The sequence below is a fragment of the Bos grunniens genome, chromosome 20, assembly GCF_055505025.1.
Source record: "Bos grunniens cultivar Pamir isolate PY7600 chromosome 20, Bosgru_T2T1.0, whole genome shotgun sequence".
NCBI classification, from domain to species: domain Eukaryota; kingdom Metazoa; phylum Chordata; class Mammalia; order Artiodactyla; family Bovidae; genus Bos; species Bos grunniens.
In genome coordinates this window covers 55,079,789-55,103,797 of record NC_141184.1, presented here as the reverse complement: position 1 = coordinate 55,103,797, position 24,009 = coordinate 55,079,789, and the positions used below count along the sequence as shown (strand labels likewise).

The window sequence follows — 24,009 nt, the reverse complement described above, 5'->3', positions numbered from 1 at the left end:
TTCTGTGGACAGAGGAGCCTGGCAGGCTACAGTCTATGGGGTCACAAAGAGTTGGACACAACTGAGTGACTAACACTTACAAATCAAGTAGAGATTAAATAAAACAATTTTTATTTTCAGTAGTAAAAAGTTATATCAAAAGATTACTTTAGTGGGACTTCCCTGGCAGTCAAGTGGTTAAGACTCCATGCTCCCAATACAGGAGGCATGGGTTTGATCCCTAGTCAGGTAATTAAGATTCTACATGCAGCATGGCACAGCCAGAAAAAAAAAAAAAAAAAGATTATTTTAGTAATGTGAGAACAAGAGAAATGCTTTTTTTCTTTTATTACTTTAAAAATGCTGCACTGCCTACTGGCTCGCTTATACTGTTTCCAACGACATTTGCCATCATCCTTATCTCTTTCCTTCTCTATATAATGTGTTTTTAAAAACTACAGAAAAACAAGGAAATCTAGGTTAAAAGCTGGGAACATACCTATATACATTCAGTTGCTAAGCTGCGTCCAACTCCTCGATCCCATGGATCACAGCCCACCAGGCTCCTCTGTCCATGGGATTTCCCAAACAAAAATACTGGAGCGGGTTGCCATTTCCCTTTTCAGAGGATCTTCCTGATCCAGGGATTGAACCCCACATTTCTTGCATTGGCAGGCGGATTCTTTACCACTAAGCCACCAGGAAAGCCCAAAAGCTGGGAAAGTGATTGCAAAAACAAGGATGAATTATGGGGCTTCAGATAAAAGGGACAAGGAGAAGGCAATGGCACCCCACTCCAGTACTCTTGCCTAGAGAATCCCATGGATGGAGGAGCCTGGTGGGCTGCAGTCCATGGGGTCGCTAGGAGTCGGACACGACTGAGCAACTTCACTTTCACTTTTCACTTGCATACACTGGAGAAGGAAATGGCAACCCACTCCAGTGTTCTTTCCTGGAGAATCCCAGGGATGGAGAAGCCTGGTGGGCTGCCGTCTATGGGATCACACAGAGTTGGACATGACTGAAGCGACTTAGCAGCAGCAGATAAAGGGACAAAGCAGATTTGCCAGGAGAAGAGCAATAGTTAGTAAGGAAGAAGAAAAGGTTGCGATGAGAGAGAAATGTCAGAGTTTAGGATTTTGGATGAGATCAGTTTCAAGTTAAGATAAAGTTGAGATGTAGCACGAGAAGATGAAAAATGAAACTGGGCATGTTGAGAAAAGGCAGAAAGCTCCAAATTCATAACCAGCGTGCCATTTCATGCAAGTTGAATATTAAAGAGTATTTTCAGCAATTGTATGTTACCTCAATTACTAAATGTGATAGGGTAAGGATTCACAAAAGCAGTTTAAAAACCACAAATAACAAGATAATGAATTAATCTCATATTATCTGTAAAATAAAAATGTCTTTTTACCATGCATTTCAAGGTGCTGTGCTTGTGTTTAGTCGCTCAGTCGTGTCTAACTCTTTATGACCCCATGGACTGTAGCCTGCCAGGCTCCTCTGTCCATGGAATTTTCCAGGCAAGAATACTGGAGTGAATTGCCATGCCCTCCTCCAGGGCATATTCCCAACCCAGGAATCAAACCAGGGTCTCCTGTATTGCAGGCAGATTCTTTACTGTCTGAGCCACCAGGGAAGCCCAAGAATACTGGAGTGGGTAGCCTATCCCTTCTCCAGAGGATCTTCCCAACCAGGAATCGAACCAGGGTCTCCCGCATTGCAGGTGGATTCTTTACCAGCTGAGCTACCCAGGAAGCCCACATTTCAGGGTACTGGTATTTAATTAAGAAGATAGTACCAAAATAGTGACAATCAAATATAATTCTGTGTTTATACTAGTTCTGTTGAGTTTTTCTAGAGGCAAATGGGACAGCCAAAAGAAGGATCCTAATGGTTCTCAGTGATCAAAATAATTCAGGGAGAGTTTACAACATCCCACAACAAACCATCACCATAGAGCACCTAACTGACGTTATATTTGGACTAAAGATTTACAAAATAACTGTGGAACTGAAAAGGGTAACCTTCCCTCCAACAGTATATTCTATACATATAAGTAAAAGTCTGAGGGAAACGTTTATATTTCATAGGTAGGCAAATAAGTTTTCAGGGAGAGCTGACGAGAGGAAGAAAGCTCAGGGGAGAGGGAGAAGAGGGTGGGAGGCAGAGGCAAAGGTGGAGGAAGAGGCAGACTGTTCTCAGAAAGAGAAATATCGGCTACCTGTAGGCTATGATTTTCAGACAAATTCCATTCCCAGAACACAGCACTTCTTTCCCTCCCTGAACCAGCAGTAGCAGCAAAGTAGACAATACTCACTCAAAGGCAGTATGCAAGGTGTGCTCAGGATTTATTATATTCACCATAAGACCTAGGATTTGGTCATGAATTTATCAAATAAGATGCAACAAAACCTAACATACCATCAATTTGCTTAGCTGGGCTACAACAAAAGCAGAAGACATATGAATGATGCTTGGACAGAGCTTTATTTGTGCTAGCACGAGTGAGTGAGAAGTTAGCATAGTTTTAATAACGTTCAACTTATTTACACCTCATTATCAATTAAAGTACCTATTAAGTATACATAAAACTAGATTATTTTTATAGAAACTGATTATAAAAATATTTCTAGGGCTTAAACTGAGAAACATTTAACAGGAAAGAATGATCAAAACAGTTCTACTTACTGTATCAAATGTTACATTAACAATGCTTTCTTAGGTACCATAAAGTTGCTGGAAAGCATTAATGTGCTCAAAACTTCAATTTGAGAAGTTTCAACTTATAAGTGGCTTGTATGTCACATTTCACAAAAAAGAAATTACAAACAACTTAAAATGTTAATGCGTTAGCTAAATTCTCTATAGAAGAGAGATCACGAAACCACTGTCCTACTACAGAAGCATGCAGGGCAGAGAGGAAACTTAGAAAGGAAATGAAACGCCTGGGCCACGTTCAAGCTTCTCAGAATTAGTTCCCCCAAAACAGAAAGTACAGAGGGAGCTGGATTAAAAAAGCACATAATCAAAAGTCTGGAAAGCTTAATAGCTTTTCTGAATGGAAATTTCATCCTTATTTAAGATGAAATATAGAGAATCTTCATAAACTTACGGAAAATCATTTGGCACATTTGATATAATACTAATTATCCGTCTTTCTGAATTACAGTCACCATTGCTTTGCTCTACCAAAGCAGCTACTGAAGTGAAGACACCACATTTTAGGGACCACTTTAAGGCAACAGCGACGGTAAATCAAACATTCAATTACACAATCTTGGAATCAAGCAGCTACACTTTTTCTTCTGAGTAAATAAAAAAATTCCATTTTAAAATGAAGATAATCTTTGATGCTAGATTGGTTTTTCTTTTGAACAGTAATTCATAATCATCTACCAGCAAATACTACCCTTTGAAATTACAACCAAGATACATGTAGTTAGTTCTCAAAAAATTTCTAATGTTAAAAACATCACAGTACAAGAAAGATGACATAATTATGGGAAAAAATACATACTTTACTCTTGTATGTAAAACCTTGACGATACACTGAAACTGATTTTGTTTGTTCCTGAAAAGTTATTGAAAAATTAGCCCTGTATTCATAATTGTATTTATTCAAGGCTAAGATACAAAACCCCCACACTGATCATAAATGCTACGATATTAACAGCATAAGACTAAGCTTTAAGTCTAAGGCACTAGAAATCTTAATAGAGATGACAATGTAAATCTACATCCAATAGCTACTGTGAAGACTAATTTCAAATAAAATCACTTTAAAAAATACAAGTTGTTCTATAAATCAATACTACCTAAAATAAAACAATAATGATAAAATAATGAGCTCTCAAATAAAATTTAGGATATAACAAAACTGAACCAAAAACCTTTAAGGGTTATTTCTAAAACTCTGTTCTTATACTGCTTTTTGAGATAATATTTCATTTACATTCAAAATAAAGTTAGAATTGAAATGACTACCCTATGATGTTATGAAGTACTCTGTATGTAATAGAAAACAGATCTCAGCAGATCAATATGCAAAAAGTAGATCTAACCAGATTAAGCATGTTATTAAAGTATACAAAAAGCTGATGACTAAAAGGGACCAGGATACCTATGATTCATTTACAAGTACAGAATCTTATTGAGAAAAATGCTATCATATTTTTCTACAACATCAATGATATATTCAAAGTTTAAAAAAGCAAGAGGAAAGATAAAGTATTATATTATACCAAAAGGCTGTCATCATTCTAAATGTAGAAAATAACATTATTCATGTATTTAGGATACCACTTAGCAGTCTCATTTCACAGGAGAATTATTTCCAGAGGTACACTCACAACTGAAAACTTCACTGGGATTCTATATACTGGGGAAGGAAAGGAACAGTATTAAGAGCTAAAACACACACACACACACACACACACACAAATAATTTTTTAGCTCACTGCCCTTGGAATTTGCTAATCCAATTTCCCCCTCATTTCTCAGAAGAGAAAACAGTTCTCAAGAGACAGTGTGACTTGCTCAAGGTCATAATTTAACACTACAAACAGGACCAGCATTCAGGTTTTACAAATTCTTGAATATTGTCCTTTCTTCTACACTAGCGCTACGGAGATGACACCTAGCATAAAAACAAAGTACAATGGATTAAACTCAAACACAGTTTCAAAGAAAGCGGTCAGAACAGTGCAGTATCAGCTATAGCTGAGGATGAAACCCTTGAGGATTCATGGAGGATAATTCAGGAGGTGACTATCACAAGTAGACTAAAATAATGATACCCAACATTAACTATTAGGTGCTCAGCATTATCTCCTGATCATTTTATATATTAATTAATTTATTCTACTTTTGAGGTAGATAGTGGTGGTGTTCTCAACTGCAAATGAGGACAGAAGGCACAATGAGGTTAATCTCTGGTAAGGTCAGGAGACTAGAGCAGATTCCAAGAGAAAAAGGAGAAAAAAATTATTTATGTACCTGTTTTAAATTAATGTGTCAAAGTATTTACAATTTATGATTATAAATAACTCTTTTCTTATCAGATTCTTATAGTAAGAGTATGGTTTTCAAAACAATCTAGAAATTAATTTAAAGGCATTCTTATAAAGACTTATATTTCAAAAAACAATTCATTACAAGATCCATGAACTAACAGGAAAAAAGGAAATGTTAAGCAGAAGAATGAGCATTACAATTTAAGTAAGGTTTGAGGGTCACATGGCTCTTGTCAGTAAAGGAGTAAGTCCTCTGCTAAGACAAAAAACAATTATTTCAGATCAAGAGTTAAACTCAACTTCCTGCACTAGGAATACAATTTATCTGTTTTAGAAGTACACCCCAAACTTCAAAATCAGTTATTTTACATTGATTCTGCAACAAAGGATGGACTAATGGATGGACAGATAGATTGACAGATGGAAGAACCGACCACCAAGTATCTTCAAAATCTCCAGAATATAATGATGATATGTGATTTTCCCAGATTTTAGAAGCTACTTTGTAACTTACCATCTTTTTCCTCTTATCTTGTTCTGTGGGTGGTTCTTCATCTTCTGTTACTTTTGGTTCTTCAAGATGAGACATTAACATACAGCTGCAATTAAAAATAAAAATAAAAAAAGTCTATAACATACCTTTTGCATTGAGCATTTTGCTTGAATATTTAGGTAATAAATCATAAGCAATTTATTTATAGGAAACTTTTGAACCATAAACCACTTGACAAAAGCAAGGTGTACCTTTTATAATCTTTCTAAAAATGATACTTACAAACACTTAAAATTAAAATTAATACTTTTTCTTTTACCATTAATCTTCATATGTCTAGATTATTGTATATGTTTCATAATAGTAACAATAATTTAAACAGTAACATCTTTAAAACACTATCAATTACGTAACAATCTACTCTGTGCTCCAAATGACATTACTACGCTATGAAGAACTTGTCCCTGATAGCACTGCAGGGCAGTTACAGCCCACTTTATTTTGATTATCTGCATCACTGCTCTTTACATTAGCAGAGATAAGACAGCTTCCTATTCCGTCAACACTGGCTCCAGGGAGACAAGATGAATACTGTCTCATGAATCAAGTTAAAAGAATGAACTTTACTGTTCCTAATTTAGAACAGACTTCTGCAATTTATCAGAGTCATTAAGTTCTTAACCAATAAAAAGCTGTGGCAAAGAAAGCTTGCTTTCTGTTATGTTTTGTAGCAAGTATACATGAAGGGCATTTCTTGACTTAGCTATATAAATAACCTTCGATTCAGGGTTAGGGACAAGTGCTAAAACCAGAAACTTGATCAGACTCACTCTTGTAGGGCACATGAATGTCCTTTTCTTCTTATCCCTGATCATTAAAAAATTCATTTTTGAAACAACTATCTCTGACCCAGTCAGTCCACCTGATAGAATCAAATACTAAGAACCTTAAACTGGAAATCTGAAACCCTGAAAAACAACAAGAGCTCAATCTCTAACTCACTTCATGGCTTTACTCTTTTGGAGCTGCAATGCTTTTGTCCACTATGATGTACAGTTGATGTAAACTCTTCAACAACACAAGTTTGAACTGCAGGAGTCTAATTATACATGGATTTTTTTTTTCCTATAATAAATACTATTGGGGACTTCCCTGGTGGTTCAGTGATTAGGAATCTGCCTGCAAATGCAGGGGACATAGGTTTGATCCCTGATCCAGAAGGATCCCACATGCCATAGAGCAACTAAGGCCATACCCCACAACTGAACCTGTGCTCTGGAGCCCGCAAGCTGCAACTACCAAGCCCGTATGCTGCAACTGCTGAAGCCCAGGCACTCAAGAGCCCACGCTCCACAGCAAGAGAAGCCACCGCAACGAGAAGCCCACACAGCAGTGAAGAGTAGGCCCCTCACTACGACTAAAGAAAGCCTGCACGCACCAATAAAGACCCAGCACGGCCGAAAGTAATTAATTAAAAAATACTACAGTATTACACAACCACGGTTGGCTGAATCTAAGGACATGGAACCAGACGACTGTCGGTGAAGATGGCTAACTATAAGGTTTACTCGGCTCTTCACATTCACAGAGGGTGGATGCCCCTAACCCCTGCATTGTTCAATGGTCAAGTACTTGGCCAAATAACTCGAGCACAAAGGTGGAAAATTACGACATTATCTCAACTCCAAAGGTATTTAATAAAGTGAAAAGTCTAAGAAAAGTTTCGATTCTAGTTTGTATTAGAAATAAATAATAAGATGGACCTCCTTCACATTAGCTCTCTGAAGCATGCTGCTGCTGCTACTGCTAAGTCACTTCAGTCGTGTCCGACTCTGTGCGAGCCCATAGATGGCAGCCCACCAGGCTCCACCATCCCCGGGATTCTCCAGGCAAGAACACGGGATTGGGTTGCCATTTCCTTCTCCAATGCATGAAAGTGAAAAGTGAAAGTGAAGTCGCTCAGTCGTGTCTGACTCTTAGCGACCCCATGGACTGTAGCCTACCAGGCTCCTCTGTCCATGGGATTTTCCAGGCAAGAGTACTGGAGTGGGTTGCCATTGCCTTCTCCGTCTGAAGTATGCAGCAGACTTGAATTTTAATTGTGATGAATCTGGATCTCCATGGAAGTAAGTTTTATACTGTATCAAATTCTTTCAGTACATTTCAAAAATCTGTTAACTTACTTGTACAGTGAAAAGCTCTCTGTTCTCCCTTCCCTAAAGATTTATTAATAATAAAGTATGCTCTGGATATAAATATACACATTTTTGTCAGAGGGCGAGATATTTGTACTTTGCAATTCTGAAAATTGCATTCATTTGGGTCTCTGAAAGGCGGAAAGTGAAAAAAAATTTGAAAAGCCCAAAGCTGAAATTTTCTCCTGCAGGAAAATCTTCAAGTAAAAATCAAATCTAATTTTGTTGACAAAGATTAAAGATAGGGAATCATGTTTTACACAAAAAGCAAGGTGAAAGTTAATAGAATTTTACTAAGCTAAAAGATGTGGGCTGTGAGTGCAATAAAAGTAATTGTAAATAAAATTATAATAACAACAGCTTAAAACAGGGACAGCTAACATATAAGCTTAGGCAGCCACCCCTCACATTCTACACTCATTCACTAAATACATCCAGGCACTCTAGCTGGCTAACTCAAAATCTTTCCCAACAAGAAACCAACCAGCCAAACACAACCAACAGTATTAGCATGCAATATGAAATTATTATTTCTGGCTTAAAGGTACAACTTTTATTTAATCTATAGAAACCCACTTTTTAAGGAGATGAGAAAACTAGAACTGATGCTATTCCCTTGGTCTCTGCAGTGGACACTTAGGTCGCCTGTGTAATTGTCCTCCTTCCCAACTTGAGCCCTGAACTTGTCAGTTATCCTCCTGTTTCATGTCCACCATATGCTTCAGAAAAAGCTGATCTGAGCCCCAACGCTGGTGGCTCAGTAAGCAATCAAGGAAATCCTATTCCCTGGTCAATGACTGCTTTCAATATGAGTATGTTTAAGAACTTCTAGCCAATTAGATATGGAGAGAAATCGGATGAAATGACTTCTAGGACAGTGTCCTATGATGTTAAAACGACACAAGGAAAAAGATGACTCCTGGTTGGCACTGGCAGCGTCACGAACCGTAGAGTCGAGAACTACTTTTGACAATGACGGTAAGTAGCCTGCACACGAAGTTCATGTGTTGAGGGGACGGGGTAGGAAGAACTGGGTCTTTAAGGTATTGTGTGGTCACGAATACCTAATCCAAGAGCCTCCCACTCACATCCATGTGTGCTAAGTCACTTTAGCCGTGTCAAGACTCTTTGTGATCCTATGGACTGTAGCCTGCCAGACTCCTTTGTCCATGGGATTCTCCAGTCATGAATACTGGAGTGGGTTGCCATGCCCTCCTACAGGGGATCTTCCCAACTCAGGGATCAAGCCTGTGTCTCTTAGGTCTCCTGCATTGGGAGGTGGGTTCTTTACCACTAGCACCACCTGAGAAACCCTCTCTCACCTGCAATTGCTTTTTTATTGTTAAAGTCAGCTGACTCAGGGGTTTCTCTTACTTGCAGCTGAATATCCTTTTACAGTCCCTTATATAAGTATCACAAAAATATCTTACCAAAAATTCACTTCTGGATTCAGGGCAAGAAACAGTCTCCCTCTCTTGATACACCTACTTCCTTCTATACGATACCAGGAACCATGTAATTCCAAATGCTTTTCTTTGCCCTGGTAGTTAGTAAAGTCAAGGCTGTTTTACACCTGGATGGCATGTTTCTCCATTCAAGATTTCTTGTTTAAATTCCTTCAACCCCATATTAATAGTTTTCAGTCACAAAGAGCATGTGCTTTACTTATTCATTGCCTCAAATCCTCTTATGACCACTAAATTGAATATAGGCAACTAACAGTTGTACGAACAAAGCTAGTGGAGGTGATGGAATTCCAGTTGAGCTATTTCAAATCCTGAAAGATGACGCTGTGAAAGTGCTACACTCAATTTGCCAGCAAATTTGGAAAACTCAGCAGTGGCCACAGGACTGTAAAAGGTCCGTTTTCATTCCAATCCCAAAGAAAGGCAATGCCAAAGAATGCTCAAACTATCACACAACTACACTCATCTCACACGCTAGTAAAGTAATGCTCAAAATTCTCCAAGCCAGGCTTCAGCAATATGTGAACCATGAACTTCCAGATGTTCAAGCTGGTCTTAGAAAAGGCAGAGGAACCAGAGATCAAATTGGCAACATCTGCTGGATCATGGAAAAAGCAAGAGAGTTCCAGAAAAACATCTATTTCTGCTTTATTGACTATGCCAAAGCCTTTGACTGTGTGGATCACAATCAACTGTGGAAAATTCTGAAAGAGATGGGAATACCAGACCCCCTGACCTGCCTCTTGAGAAACCTATATGCAGGTCAGGAAGCAACAGTTAGAACTGGATATGGAACAACAGACTGGTTCCAAATAGGAAAAGGAGTACGTCAAGGCTGTATATTATCCTGCTTACTTAACTTATATGCAGAGTACATCATGAGAAACGCTGGGCTGGAGGAAGCACAAGCTGGAATCAAGATTGCTGGGAGAAATATCAATAACCTCAGATATGCAGATGACACCACCCTTATGGCAGAAAGTGAAGAGGAACTAAAAAGCCTTTTGATGAAAGTGAAAAAGGAGAGTGAAAAAGTTGGCTTAAAGCTCAACATTCAGAAAACTAAGATCATGGCATCCGGTCCCATCACTTCATGGCAAATAGATGGGGAAACAGTGGAAGCAGTGTCAGACTTTATTTTTGGGGGGCTCCAAAATCACTGCAATGGTGACTGCAGCCATGAAATTAAAAGACTCTTACTCCTTGGAAGGAAAGTTATGACCAACCTAGATAGCATATTCAAAAGCAGAGACATTACTTTGCCAACAAAGGTCCGTCTAGTCAAGGCTATGATTTTTCCTGTGGTCATGTATGGATGTGAGAGTTGGACTGTGAAGAAAGCTGAGCACCAAAGAATTGATGCTTTTGAACTGTGGTGTTGGAGAAGACTCTTGAGAGTCCCTTGGACTGTAAGGAGATCCAATCAGTCCATCCTAAAGGAGATCAGTCCTGGGTGTTCATTGGAAGGACTGATGCTAAAGCTGAAACTCCAATAGTTTGGCCACCTCACACGAAGAGTTGACTCATTGGAAAAGACTCTGATGCTGGGAGGGATTGGGGGCAAGAGGAGAAGGGGACGACAGAGCATGAGATGGCTGGATGGCATCACCGACTCAATGGATGTGAGTTTGAGTGAACTCCGGGAGTTGGTGATGGACAGGGAGGCCTGGTGTGCTACAATTCATGGGGTCGCAGAGTCGGACTGAACTGAACTGAACTGAACAGTTGTATGTTAGTAGTATAGACAAAGTGCCATGAAGGAACAGAAAGTGAAAGTGTCAGTTGCTCCTGTTAGCCCTGTCTGACTCTTTGTGACCCCATGAACTGTAGCCCGCCAGGCTCCTCTGTCCATGGGATTTCCCAGCCAAGAATAGTGGTGTGAGTAGCCATGCCCTTCTCCAGAGAATCTTCCCAACCCAGGGATCGAACCCAGGTTTCCTACACTGCAGGCAGATTCTTTTCCATCGAAGCCACCAAGAAGCAGAGAAGGAAGCAATGACTTTTTACTGAGATTATGGAAAGGAATCTAGAAGGAGGTATTTGCTACACAGGGCAATGCTGAGGGCATGACCTGCCAAGGAGAAGAAATGTTATGAGTCAAAGGAAATGGCACATTTGGGAAAGGGGAAAGAATTTAGAGAGGAAGAGAAAAGGCCAATTAATGTAAACTGAAGATCAGCAAAGAACAGTGTCCCATCAACTTCATGCTATACAAAAGTGGGCTTCTAATTTTTAAGAAGTGGAACAGAATGGATCAGAAGGATTAACTGGAGAGAGGCGTCAAGGAGGTCACTGAGACCAACACAAGTTAGGATAATACAGAGGGGATAAGTCAGAGTCAAGGAAACAAGGCTGCTTCGGATATTCTCTATTCCATTATGAAAAGCTGTCTGGTGAATCAATATGTCAAGAGGGGGGAAAATGCTTATAAAAGCCTACATTTTATTTTTGTTTCTAAAAAAATTACATCCTTGATGGCAATATGTTTTGTACTCTCTAACTATAAAACCACAATTTATGAGTCTCCTTTCTTCCTTATTCCCAAATTTGGCAACAGGTTGTCAACCTCATTTCTCAATGTGCCTGAAAACAATGTATTATTTAAGGAAAAAAAGGGAATCCGGTCTAAACAAAGACAAGCAGAAGGCAAATTATAAGCATCATTGATATATTTTCCTGGTTTAATAAAGAGCTCTATTAACTAAAAAGAAACTCATGCAAAAAGATGAAACTAAAAGATAAACTAAACACAAAAAATTAACTCAAAATGAATCAAAGACTTGAACTTAAGACCTGAAACAATAAAACTCCTACAAGAAAACACAGTGGTTAGCTCCTTCACACTGGTCTTGGCGATGATTTTTTATATCTGCTCTGAAAACAAAGGCAACAAAAACAAACATGTGGGGCTACATCAAACCAAAGACTTGTGTACAGCAAAGGAAACCTCCAACAGAAGGAAAAGGCAACTTGATTAAAGAAAGTATTTACAAATCGTGCATTTGATAAGGGGTTAAGGTCCAAAATATATCAACTGATTCAACTCAATACCAAAAAATCAAATAATCTGATTAAAAAACAGTCAGAGGATCTGCACAGACATTTTTCCAAATTAGACATACAGACGGCCAACAGACACAGAAAAGATCTCAACATCATCAATCATCAGAGAGATGGAAACCCAAACCACAAATATCATATCACACCTGTTAGAATGGCCATCCTCAAGCCAGGAAAACAGGCTAAATACATTACTGAGGAGAAGTCAGGCAGTCTGGAATCTCATGAAGCCTTCCTTATCATTATATGAAATATTCCCTTTATTAATATCAGTATTAAGAGGAAAGGTGTGATAATTCTACTATGAAATGATATGATGATTAAAAATTTTATTCAAATTAACAGATAAATGTGAGATTATCAGCAATCCTGATAACATGATTTTAACTAAGCTCCTGAAGAATACAGTTGACCTTTGAACAGCACAGATTTGAACTGTGTAGATTTTTTTCAATAAACTCATATAACAGTGCTACACATATTACAGTACTACACGATCTGTGCTTCGTTGAATCCACAGATACAGAATTTCAGACATAGAGGGTCAACTGTAAAGTTATATTTGGAGTTTCAACTGTGAAGAGGGTTGGAGCCCCAAACCCCCGTCCACCCTGTACAAGGATCAACCGAAATTTTACTACTGTCTTTTGGAACTAGTCAAGTACCATGTGACCCTCTACTATCTTAGAGGAGCCAGTGATGCTTCAACCAGTCAAATACAAATATAGGATGCTAATCCACTCCCCTTTTTCTCCATAACTTGCCTGAAGGGCAAGGGAACACTGTTAGTGGAAAAAAAGAACATATTCAAAATATTTTGAAAGACAAGATCAGGCGTATTCAAGGTGGTATGCCTAGTGGAATGGGGTGGGAGGTGGGAGGGGGGTTCAAGGACAGGACATACATATACCTATGGCTGATTCATGTTGATGTATGTAGAAACCAACACAATACTGTAAAGCAAGTATCCTCAATTAAAAATAATTTAAAAATCTTAAAAAGGGAATTTATATGACAAACTACACTTGCAATATTTTTTTAAAACCTAATGTCAAGACATAAAATGACTGACTAGACCAAAGAACCCCAATTCAAAATTTCACTATAAAAAAATTTAGCTTATCTCAAGATGAAACAATATTACAAGCAAAATAACAAAAGTTTTCTTTTATAAAGACAAAATTTAAAAGCTGCCATACGATGCTTATATGGTTATGATAAACAAAAATAACGTAGGGTATAATTAATTACCGAAGTTCAAGTGCAATTAATTAAATGATACACCTACTCTTTGTAAGTTCCCGTTTCAGGATCTTCAGTCATGACGTCATGTAGGCCCTCCACTGAGATGTTTATAATACCACAGAATTTATCCTGGATAACACTAGAATACAAGAAGAGCAAAACATGTTGAAATGGATTATTTCAACAGACAATTGCTTTTTTCCCTAACTATCCTCTTGAACATGAAGATAAATTTTAGTGTGAAAGTATAAATGAAACTTTCAAAACATATGTCTTAAAGCAGAAATACTTTTACCAGTATGCTTAAATACTTACGTGGGTAGATTAGATGTGAAAGAAATACTTAAACATTCTTTATTATAATAGTCTTATGTTAATGTTATAATTAAAAAGATAAAGGTACAAAATGTTGAAGCCATAGACTGTGAAAAAATATCTGTAAAACAAACATCTGAGGAAGATCTGGCTCTGAAAACTCAGACATCAAATAACTCAATTTGAAAAATGGGGCAAATATTTGAACAGATACTTCCCCAAGTAAGACATACAGATGGCATATGAGCACTTGAAAAAATGCTCAATATCATTCATTAGTCATCAAAGGAAATGCAAATTAAAGCTGTAATGAGATTTTAATAAAAAGTAAAACGATGAAGACTGACAATACCAAGTGCTGGCAAGAGTGAGAAATAATAGGACCTCTCATACAGTGCCAGTAAGAATAAACATCCACTTTGGAAAAAAACATTCGCAACTTTTATAAAGTTAAACATTCCATACATGTAGGCAATCTCATTCCTAGGTATTTACCCAAGACCAAAACAAGTATTCTCAGAACTGTATGTGAATATTTATAGTAGCTTTATTCATAACCCCAAACTACAAATGATCCGAATGTCCACCAAGTAACAAATGGATAAACTGTGCATCACCTGTCCAACAGAACAATCAGCAATAAAAGGAAACAAACTAGAGATACATGCAACAAGTTGGAAAAAAATCTCAAAAAACATTATGCTAAGAAAAACAGATCTGAAAGGCTATATTCTGCATGACTTCACTTATGTATGTGACTTTCTGGAAAGGCAAAATTACTTCATCAGTGGTTGTCAGGCAAAGGGGCCACAAGGGAACTTTTGGGGTGATGGTTACATACTGTGCTTTGAGGGTGGTACTGTTATATACTGTGTATATCTGTCAAAACTGTATGCTTATAAGAGGTTTTACTCTATGTGAACTATACCTTAATAGGCCTGACTTTAAAAAAGGAGAAGTATATAACCATCCACTGGTACACAAAATTATGCTATTTGAATTTTAAAATAATCTAAAAATTTTAATTACTTAACTCTTTTCTCCAGAGAATTCACAGTATCATTCCTACGAGACATATCATGTTTCGCATACTGCATTAATAAGCATAATTAAGTTTTAAAATATTCAGTAAAGTAGTTCCCAAAGCCAACACAGTATAAAATCATATGTCTGTACTCTCAAGTGTGATCAGATTTTAGAGAACTGAATCAACAGGTCGGCAAAACAATAAAAAGTTGATACCACTGTTACATTTTAATGTGTATATAACAGCCTATTGAAATAGTATACATTTTTGATATCACTATATATCCTTCACATAAGAACTAAACACCTTCTCCCACTCCCCCATGCCACCCCTCTAGGTCCTACAGCTGATTCACACTGTGTACACAAGGCTGTAAAGCGGTGAGGGGCTTCCCAGGCGGTGCCGGTGGTAAAGAACCTGCCTGCTAGTGCAGGAGACGCGAGAAACGTGGGTTCGATCCCTGGGCTGGGAAGATCCCTTGGAGAAGGAAATGGTAACCCACTGCAGTATTCTTGCCTGGAGAATTCCATGGAAGAGGAGCCTAGCCGGCTACAGCCCATCGGGTCACAAAGAATTGGACACAACTAAAGCGATTTAGCATACAGCACAAAGTAGTTACACTCAAATTTAAAAAAATAATAAAGTGGGGGAAAAAAAATAACTAAAAAAAAATCTCTGAAGAAACAGAGTTTGCCTTATGTGGTTCAGTGAGAAACATCTTAGAAAAAGGTACTGGAGCCAGTAGGCACATGAAAAGCTGCTCAACACTGCTAATTATTAGAGAAATGCAAATCAAAACTACAATGAAGTATCCCCTCATACCAGTCAGAATGGCCATCATCAAAAAGTGTACAAATAAGAAATGCTGGAGAGGATGTAGAGGAAAAGGAACCCTCCTACACTGTTGGTGGGACTGTACTTGGTGCATCCACTATAGAGACCATAACAAATGTTCCTTAAAAAACGGAAAATGGAGTTACCACTATGATCCAGCAATCTCACTCTGGGCATAAATCCAGAAAAGATGAAAACTCTAATTCAAAAAAATACAAGCTCCACAAAGTTCAAAGCAACATAATTTATAATAGCCAAAACAAGGAAACAACTAAATATCCACGTGCAGACGAATGGATAAAGAAGATGAGGTTTATATACACGCATACACATATACACACACTGGGATACTACTCAGGCATAAAAAAGAACGAAATAATACCATTTGCAGCAACACGAATGGACTGAGCGATTATCGTATTAAGTGAAGAAAGCTAAACAGACAAAGACAAATATTGTATGATATCATTTAATAGGTGAAATCTAAAAAATGATACAAAGTAACTTATTTATGAAACAAATAGACTCAAAGACATAGAAAACAAACTTATGGATACCAAAGAGGGAAAGTGGGGGAGGATAAATTAGGAATTTGGGATTAAGAGATATATATTAGTATATATGAAGTAGGTTATCAAGAAGGACCTACTGTATAGCATAGGAAACAATATTCAGTATGTTATCAAAATCTACAATGGAGAAGAATCTGAAAAAGAATACACAGACACACACACACACACACACATATGGGCTTCCCAGGTGGCTCAGTGGTAAAGAATCTGCCTGTCAATGCAGGAGACTGGGGTTCTATTTCTGGGTCAGGAAGATCCCTTGGAGAGGAAACGACAACACACTCCAGTATTACTGCCTGGAAAATCACATGGACAGAGGAGCCTAGGGGGCTGCAGTCCATGGGGGTCCCAAAAAGCATCAGACATGACTTGGCCACTCAAACAACAATAAATCATACTGATCACTGCTGGAGCTACCGGCATGGGCACACACTTCTGAGGAGAGGGTAAGAGGACGTATCTTTGCCATAATTAGAAAATAACAGTTCTACGTAATCAGGCCTCAATTCAGATATGCACATTTATGGAATGAGCTGAGAAGAGATTACGATAATCAAACTGCAACATGGACAAGATAAACTTTTGACTGCACGGTTACTGCCAAAGCAGTAACTTCACCCCTTTCTCATAAATGAAGAGACTGTTTAGCTGACACTGCTGGAACCAGAATAAAGCTTAAACAGTTCTGACAGAAATCTAACAGGTTTAGGAACCTGAGGTTTACAGAAAGCCAAAAAATACAATTAGTGAATGACTGACAAAAAGAAGTGTCAAAATCTGACAGAAGATGGGATAAGAATATTCCCAGAAGCAGACTGGACACTGGCCAGAGGACACAGGTCCACCCTCTACCCTGCCTGCACACACCAGTCAGAAGAAAGACTTGTCCTGGCCTGTGGCTTACTCAGGCTTAGAGAAGTCAGTCAAGTGACCATCGGATTCAACCCCTTTCTTCCCTCCTCTGCCTGCACATGAATTTCTAGCTCTGCCAAGAGGAGTCTGGACAGACTCCTGTCTTGTAGGGGTGAAGAACTGAGGTGAGGCAACCTCAGTCAGTCTTTTTTTTTTTTTTTCACTAAAATGTGACCCATGCTGCACACAAAAGGACACAAGAGGCAGAGATCTAACTGGGAGAAAGTGAAAAGTGAAAGTGAAGTCACTCAGTCGTGTCTGACTCTTTGCGACCCCATGTACCATAGCCTACCAGGTTTCTCCATCCATGGGATTTTCCAGGCAACAGTACCAGAGTGGGTTGCTATTTCCTTCTCCAGGGAATCTTCCGTACCTAGGGATCGAACGCAGGTCTCCCGCATTGCAGGCAGACGCTTTACCCTCTGAGCCACCAGGGGAGGGGAGGGTTAATTCCAGTAGACAAAGGGACACTATGCTCACTCTGGAGTATCTATTAGGTAACAGAGGGACGGAGGCTTGGATTTCACGAGGGTAAATGACTATGGCCCAGAGTAGAAAGGTATGTAATTTGACTCTGAATGAAAAGGGTCGATTCTAGAAGAGAAGTACTGAAGAAAAAGATTCTATGCAATATTTGTGAGAGTGTGCTCAGTCATGTTCGATTCTTTGCGACCCCATGGACTGCAGCCTGCCAGGCTCCTCTGTCCATGGGACTTCCAGGCAAGAATATTCAAGTGGCTTGTCATGCCCTCCTCCAGGGGATCTTCCCAACCCAGGGATCAAATCCTCGTCTTTTGCATTGGCAGGCAGATTCTTTAGAGTCGGACATGACTGAGCGACTTCCCTTTCACTTTTCACTTTGGTGCACTGGAGAAGGAAATGGCAACCCACTCCAGTGTTCTTGCCTGGAGAATCCCAGGGACGGGGGAGCCTGGTGGGCTGCCGTCTACGGGGTCGCACAGAGTCGGACACAACTGAAGCGACTTAGCAGCAGCAGCAGCAGCAGCAGCGACAACTGGGAAGCCCATATTTGGGGATCAGTAAAAGGAGAAGTTATGCATCTTCAGAGCATTCAAATTCAAAAAATCACTCAGAAGGATGCAACATTCATTAAGCAGTTTGGGAAAAGAACCCCAGAATAATGGGGTAACAAAAAAGCTAGAAGAGGCCTGTACTTTCCTGGCATACAGAACAGATATTTAAAGAAAAGAAGCACTATGAAGTTATAATTTGTTTTTCTCCTTTTGGAAGTATTACAGAAATGTTCCCTCCAAATATGTAAAATGTAACACTTTAAAACGAAGCATTTAGGGTAAAAATTTTATACAGTATTCTATATGAAGTTTTGAATATTAGGCATTTGCTTTCCTTTTTATTCACACAATTCTCTCTCAATGCTGTATTTTAGAAATTAAGAATCTTGTTTTCTGTAATATACATGCCTTCTGAATTGCATGCTTTAAAATGTAATTGGACATCTAAAATGGAAACAATCAAATGAGAGCTGTAAACCAGGAATCAAACAGCAATGGGTCTGGCGCAAGAGAGAGAAGGAGAAAAGTCATTATCCTTAGGATAATGGATATCCTTAGGATAATGGATATCCTTAGGATAAAGGATATCCATTATATCCTTATATACATTATTTCTTTAAACACAACAAGCCAAGAATTAGGTATTATACTATTTTTGTTTATGAAAAAAGCTCAATTTTTCTTTTTATGTGTGCTACATACTGTACTTATGAGTAACACACTATTGGAATTCTCAGTGTATCATCTCCTAACAGTAGTCTTCTGGTGTAAATCCATTCGAATCTACTGTCAGGTATAATGTGCAGAAGTAAAAAGTACCCAGAGGAGACCATGTACTTTTAGAAATTTTAATTTTCTGAAACCAGTGTGTACCATGAGTGGCAGCTCACATTAGCTAGGACACAGCCATCTAGTGCCCCTGAAAGACTTAGCCAAACTCCATGCTAGTCTATAAGCTGTGCTTGGATATCCATGGGTGCTCAAGTCCCTTATACTTTAAAATGATATAGTACAAGAGGTCTTCTGTATCCATGGAACCTGAGGTTTTCTACAGCACAGGAGAAAAACAACATTCAGGAGTTTACAAACAAAAAAACCCCCTGAGAGCTGATTATTAAAGCCAAAGCTTTATCTTAGTGTAGTCCCCTGAGCAGACTTCAGTAGACTGGCTTACTGAGTATTAAAAGCAGGTGGATTTATACCAGGATACCCATGAACAGTATGAAAAGGCAAAATGATAGGATACTGAAAGAGGAACTCGCCAGGTCAGTAGGTCCCCAATATGCTACTGGAGATCAGTGGAGAAATAACTCCAGAAAGAATGAAGGGATGGAGCCAAAGCAAAAACAATACCCAGCTGTGAATGTGACTGGTGATAGAAGCAAGGTCCAACGCTGGGAAGAGCAATATTGCATAGGAACCTGGAATGTCAGCTCCATGAATCAAGGCAAATTGGAAGTGGTCAAACAAGAGATGGCAAGAGTGAATGTCGACATTCTAGGAATCAGCGAACTGAAATGGACTGGAATGGGTGAATTTAACTGAGATGACCATTGGGCAGGAATCCCTCAGAGAAATGGAGTAGCAATCACGGTCAACAAAAGAGTCCGAAATGCAGTACCTGGATGCAATCTCAAAAACGACAGAATGATCTCTGTTCGTTTCCAAGGCAAACCATTCAATATCACAGTAATCCAAGTCTATGCCCCAACCAGTAACGCTGAAGAAGCTGAAGTTGAACAGTTCTATGAAGACCTATAAGACCTTTTAGAACTAACACCCAAAAAAGATGTCCTTTTCATTATAGGGGACTGGAATGCAAAAGTAAGAAGTCAATAAATTTACCTGGAGTAACAGGCAAATTTGGCCTTGGAATACGGAATGAAGCAGGGCAAAGACTAATAGAGTTTTGCCAAGAAAATGCCCTGGTCGTAACAAACACCCTCTTCCAACAACACAAGAGAAGACTCTATACATAGACATCACCAGATGGTCAACACTGAAATCAGACTGATTATATTCTTTGCAGCCAAAGATGGAGAAGCTCTATACAGTCAGCAAAAACAAGACCGGGAGCTGACTGTGGCTCAGACCATGAACTCCTTATTGCCAAAATCAGACTTAAATTGAAGAAAGTAGGGAAAACCACTAGACCATTCAGGTATGACCTAAATCAAATCCCTTATGATTATAAAGTGGAAGTGAGAAATAGATTTAAGGGCCTAGATCTGATAGATAGAGTGCCTGATGAACTATGGAATGAGGTTCATGACACTGTACAGGAGACAGGGATTAAGACCATCCCCATGGAAAAGAAATGCAAAAAAGGAAAATGGCTGTCTAGGGAGGCCATAAAAATAGCTGTGAAAAGAAGAGAAGCGAAAAGCAAAGGAGAAAAGGGAAGATATAAGCATCTGAATGCAGAGTTCCAAAGAATAGCAAGAAGAGATAAGAAAGCCTTCTTCAGCAATCAATGCAAAGAAATAGAGGAAAACAACAGAATGGGAAAGACTAGAGATCTCTTCAAGAAAATCAGAGATTCCAAGGGAACAATTCATGCAAAAATGGGCTCAATAAAGGACAGAAATGGTATGGACCTAACAGAAGCAGAAGATATTAAGAAAAGGTGGCAAGAATACACAGAAGAACTATACAAAAAAGATCTTCACGACCCAGATAATCATGATGGTATGATCACTGACCTAGAGCCAGACATCCTGGAATGTGAAGTCAAGTGGGCCTTAGAAAGCATCACTATGAACAAAGCTACTGGAGGTAATGGAATTCCAGTTGAGCTATTTCAAATTCTGAAAGATGATGCTGTGAAAGTGCTACACTCAATATGCCAGCAAATTTGGAAAACTCAGCAGTGGCCACAGGACTGGAAAAGGTCCGTTTTCATTCCAATCCCAAAGAAAGGCAATGCCAAAGAATGCTCAAACTACCACACAATTGCACTCATCTCACACGCTAGTAAAGTAATGCTCAAAATTCTCCAAGCCAGGCTTCAGCAATATGTGAACCATGAACTTCCAGATGTTCAAGCTGGTCTTAGAAAAGGCAGAGGAACCAGAGATCAAATTGGCAACATCTGCTGGATCATGGAAAAAGCAAGAGAGTTCCAGAAAAACATCTATTTCTGCTTTATTGACTATGCCAAAGCCTTTGACTGTGTGGATCACAATAAACTGTGGAAAATTCTGAAAGAGATGGGAATGCCAGACCACCTGATCTGCCTCTTGAGAAATTTGTACGCAGGTCAGGAAGCAACAGTTAGAACTGGACATAGAAAAACAGACTGGTTCCAAATAGGGAAAGGAGTACGTCAAGGCTGTATATTGTCACCCTGTTTACTCAACTTATACACAGAGTACATCATGAGGAACGCTGGACTGGAGGAAACACAAGCTGGAATCAAGATTGCACGGAGAAATATCAATAACCTCAGATATGCAGATGACACCACCCTTATGGCAGAAAGTGAAGAGGAACTAAAAAGCCTCTTGATGAAAGTGAAAGTCAAGAGTGAAAAAGTTGGTTAAAGCTCAACATTCAGAAAACGAAGATCATGGCATCCGGTCCCATCACTTCATGGGAAATACATGGGGAAACAGTGGAAACAGTGTCAGATTTTATTTTGGGGGGCTCCAAAATCACTGCAGATGGTGATTGCAGCCATGAAATTCAAAGACACTTACTCCTTGGAAGGAAAGTTATGACCAACCTAGATAGCATATTCAAAAGCAGAGACATTACTTTGCCAACAAAGGTCCGTCTAGTCCAGGCTATGGTTTTTCCTGTGGTCATGTATGGATGTGAGAGTTGGACTGTGAAGAAGGCTGAGCACCGAAGAATTGATGCTTTTGAACTGTGGTGTTGGAGAAGACTCTTGAGAGTCCCTTAGACTGCAAGGAGATCCAACCAGTCCATTCTGAAGGAGATGAGCCCTGGGATTTCTTTGCAAGGAATGATGCTAAAGCTGAAACTCCAGTACTTTGGCCACCTCATGCCAAGAGTTGACTCATTGGAAAAGACTCTGATGCTTGGAGGGATTGGGGGCAGGAGGAGAATGGGACGACAGAGGATGAGATGGCCGGATGGCATCACTGACTCGATGAATGTGAGTCTGGGTGAACTCCGGGAGTTGGTGATGGACAGGGAGGCCTGGCGTGCTGTGATTCATGGGGTCGCAAAGAGTTGGACATGACTGAGCGACTGAACTGAACTGAACTGATCAATTAACTTGGGCTTCCCAAGTGGAAGTGAAAAGTGAAAATGTTAGTCACTCAGTCATATCCAACTCTGCGACTGCACGGACTGTAGCCCACCAGGCTTCACTGTCCATGGAATTCTCCAGGCAAGAATACTGTAATCAGTAGCCACTCCCTTCTCCAGGGGATCTATTCAACCCAGGGATTGAACCCAGGCCTGTCTGTGAGTCTGATCCCTGGGCCAGGAAGACCTCCTGGAGTCCCTTAGGGTAACATTATGCATCATGGGAATACAGAATAAATAATCATGGGAATTTATGATCCCCAAAGCTCAAAAACTGCCCTCCCTTGTTTTATAAACAATATTATTTTTACTTATTTCTTTTTTAAATTACAAGTATGGGTAACTAAACTGTAGGTAACATATTACAACTGATTCTTCTACTCCAGATATGAGGCAGAAAACAGAACAGAAAGTTGTTGTATTGAAACCTATGTCTGAAACATTCATCTTAGATAATGCAAGGAATGTTTAACCTCAAGGATGAAAAAAGACAATAAAATTAAAACTGAAGGGCAAGAAGTATTAATAATCTTCCTTTTTACTTATCACTTTTTTCTTATTGTATATATTTGATTGACACATTATTTGCACAGACCAGAGTTAACCTTCACTACAGAAAGAAAGCAGGCCTTTTTAAACATCTGCTTGTTTTGTGTATATGTGTGTATATACATAATATATATATATATGTATATATACACAAACAATAGGTGAGAGCATGAAAAATTTTACTCAGTAGGTAAAGATCACCTGATCATTGAAAACAATTCCACTTTTAGTTTCTTTTTTAGTCAAATGCACAGGAGCGAAACTACAGCTCTTAATCTTAGTATTTCCTAGAGGTATGACATTTTGAGGTTACTTTCCGGGTATATAAAAGTACCTGCAGAATATGTGAATTGCAGAAACTTCATGGAAAGTGATTTGTTTCCTTACTTTTGAAAACTATGCACAATACTAAAGAAAAAAAAATCCTTCTTTCTTGTGTTTTTCACCCAACTTTAAAAAATCATGGTGGCTTAAAACTATTTCTGTCCTTTTGTATCATTACACACTCAACAACAGGTGTTCAGAAAACAAAATGCTCCTAGAAAGATAATGCAAAATTCTTAATCCCAAAGGCACAAATCAAAAAAAATTCTAATATTCATCTGGTTACCCAAACAATAAGTAATAGATTAAATGTGAACAGGACTCTAGTTTCTTTTCACTTGTCCAACTTTTATTGGTAATTTTCTAGTGAGCACTGATTCATCATCATAGACCATGTGTCTTAAATAACTTCTCGATGTGATGAATTTACATACTTAACATCACATCTTCATCCCCTTGGGCCCTGGAGAAAAACAGGTATTCAGGAACACAACATTTACAAGAACACAAAATTTTAAATTACCTGTTCTGAACAGTTTTATAACCTAAAGTTGATGATTTAAGTTTTTCATAGTAGCAAGCCCCAAAAAGAAACCAGAACTTTAGTCACTTTAAAATTTTCTCTGCTCTAACTAGATCACAACTTGTATACTGTACCTAATAATATTTGAATTCACATCAAATCCTAAGTTAGAGGGTGGATGAACTTAG

General features: G+C 38.8%; 1 protein-coding gene across 3 annotated transcripts in view; it reads right to left on the bottom strand.

Annotated features, from left to right (window-relative positions):
* The window catches only part of IPO11 (importin 11), a 205,453-nt gene that overhangs the window by 22,684 nt on the left and 158,760 nt on the right, over positions 1 to 24,009 (bottom strand). For all 3 annotated transcript variants that reach the window (XM_086361893.1, XM_086361894.1, XM_086361898.1), the window contains 2 exons: positions 13,500 to 13,595; positions 5,512 to 5,596 (listed from right to left, as the gene is read on the bottom strand). In XM_086361893.1, the coding sequence (XP_086218019.1) occupies positions 5,512 to 5,596; positions 13,500 to 13,595 (181 nt within the window). The remainder of the gene's footprint in view (positions 1 to 5,511; positions 5,597 to 13,499; positions 13,596 to 24,009) is intronic.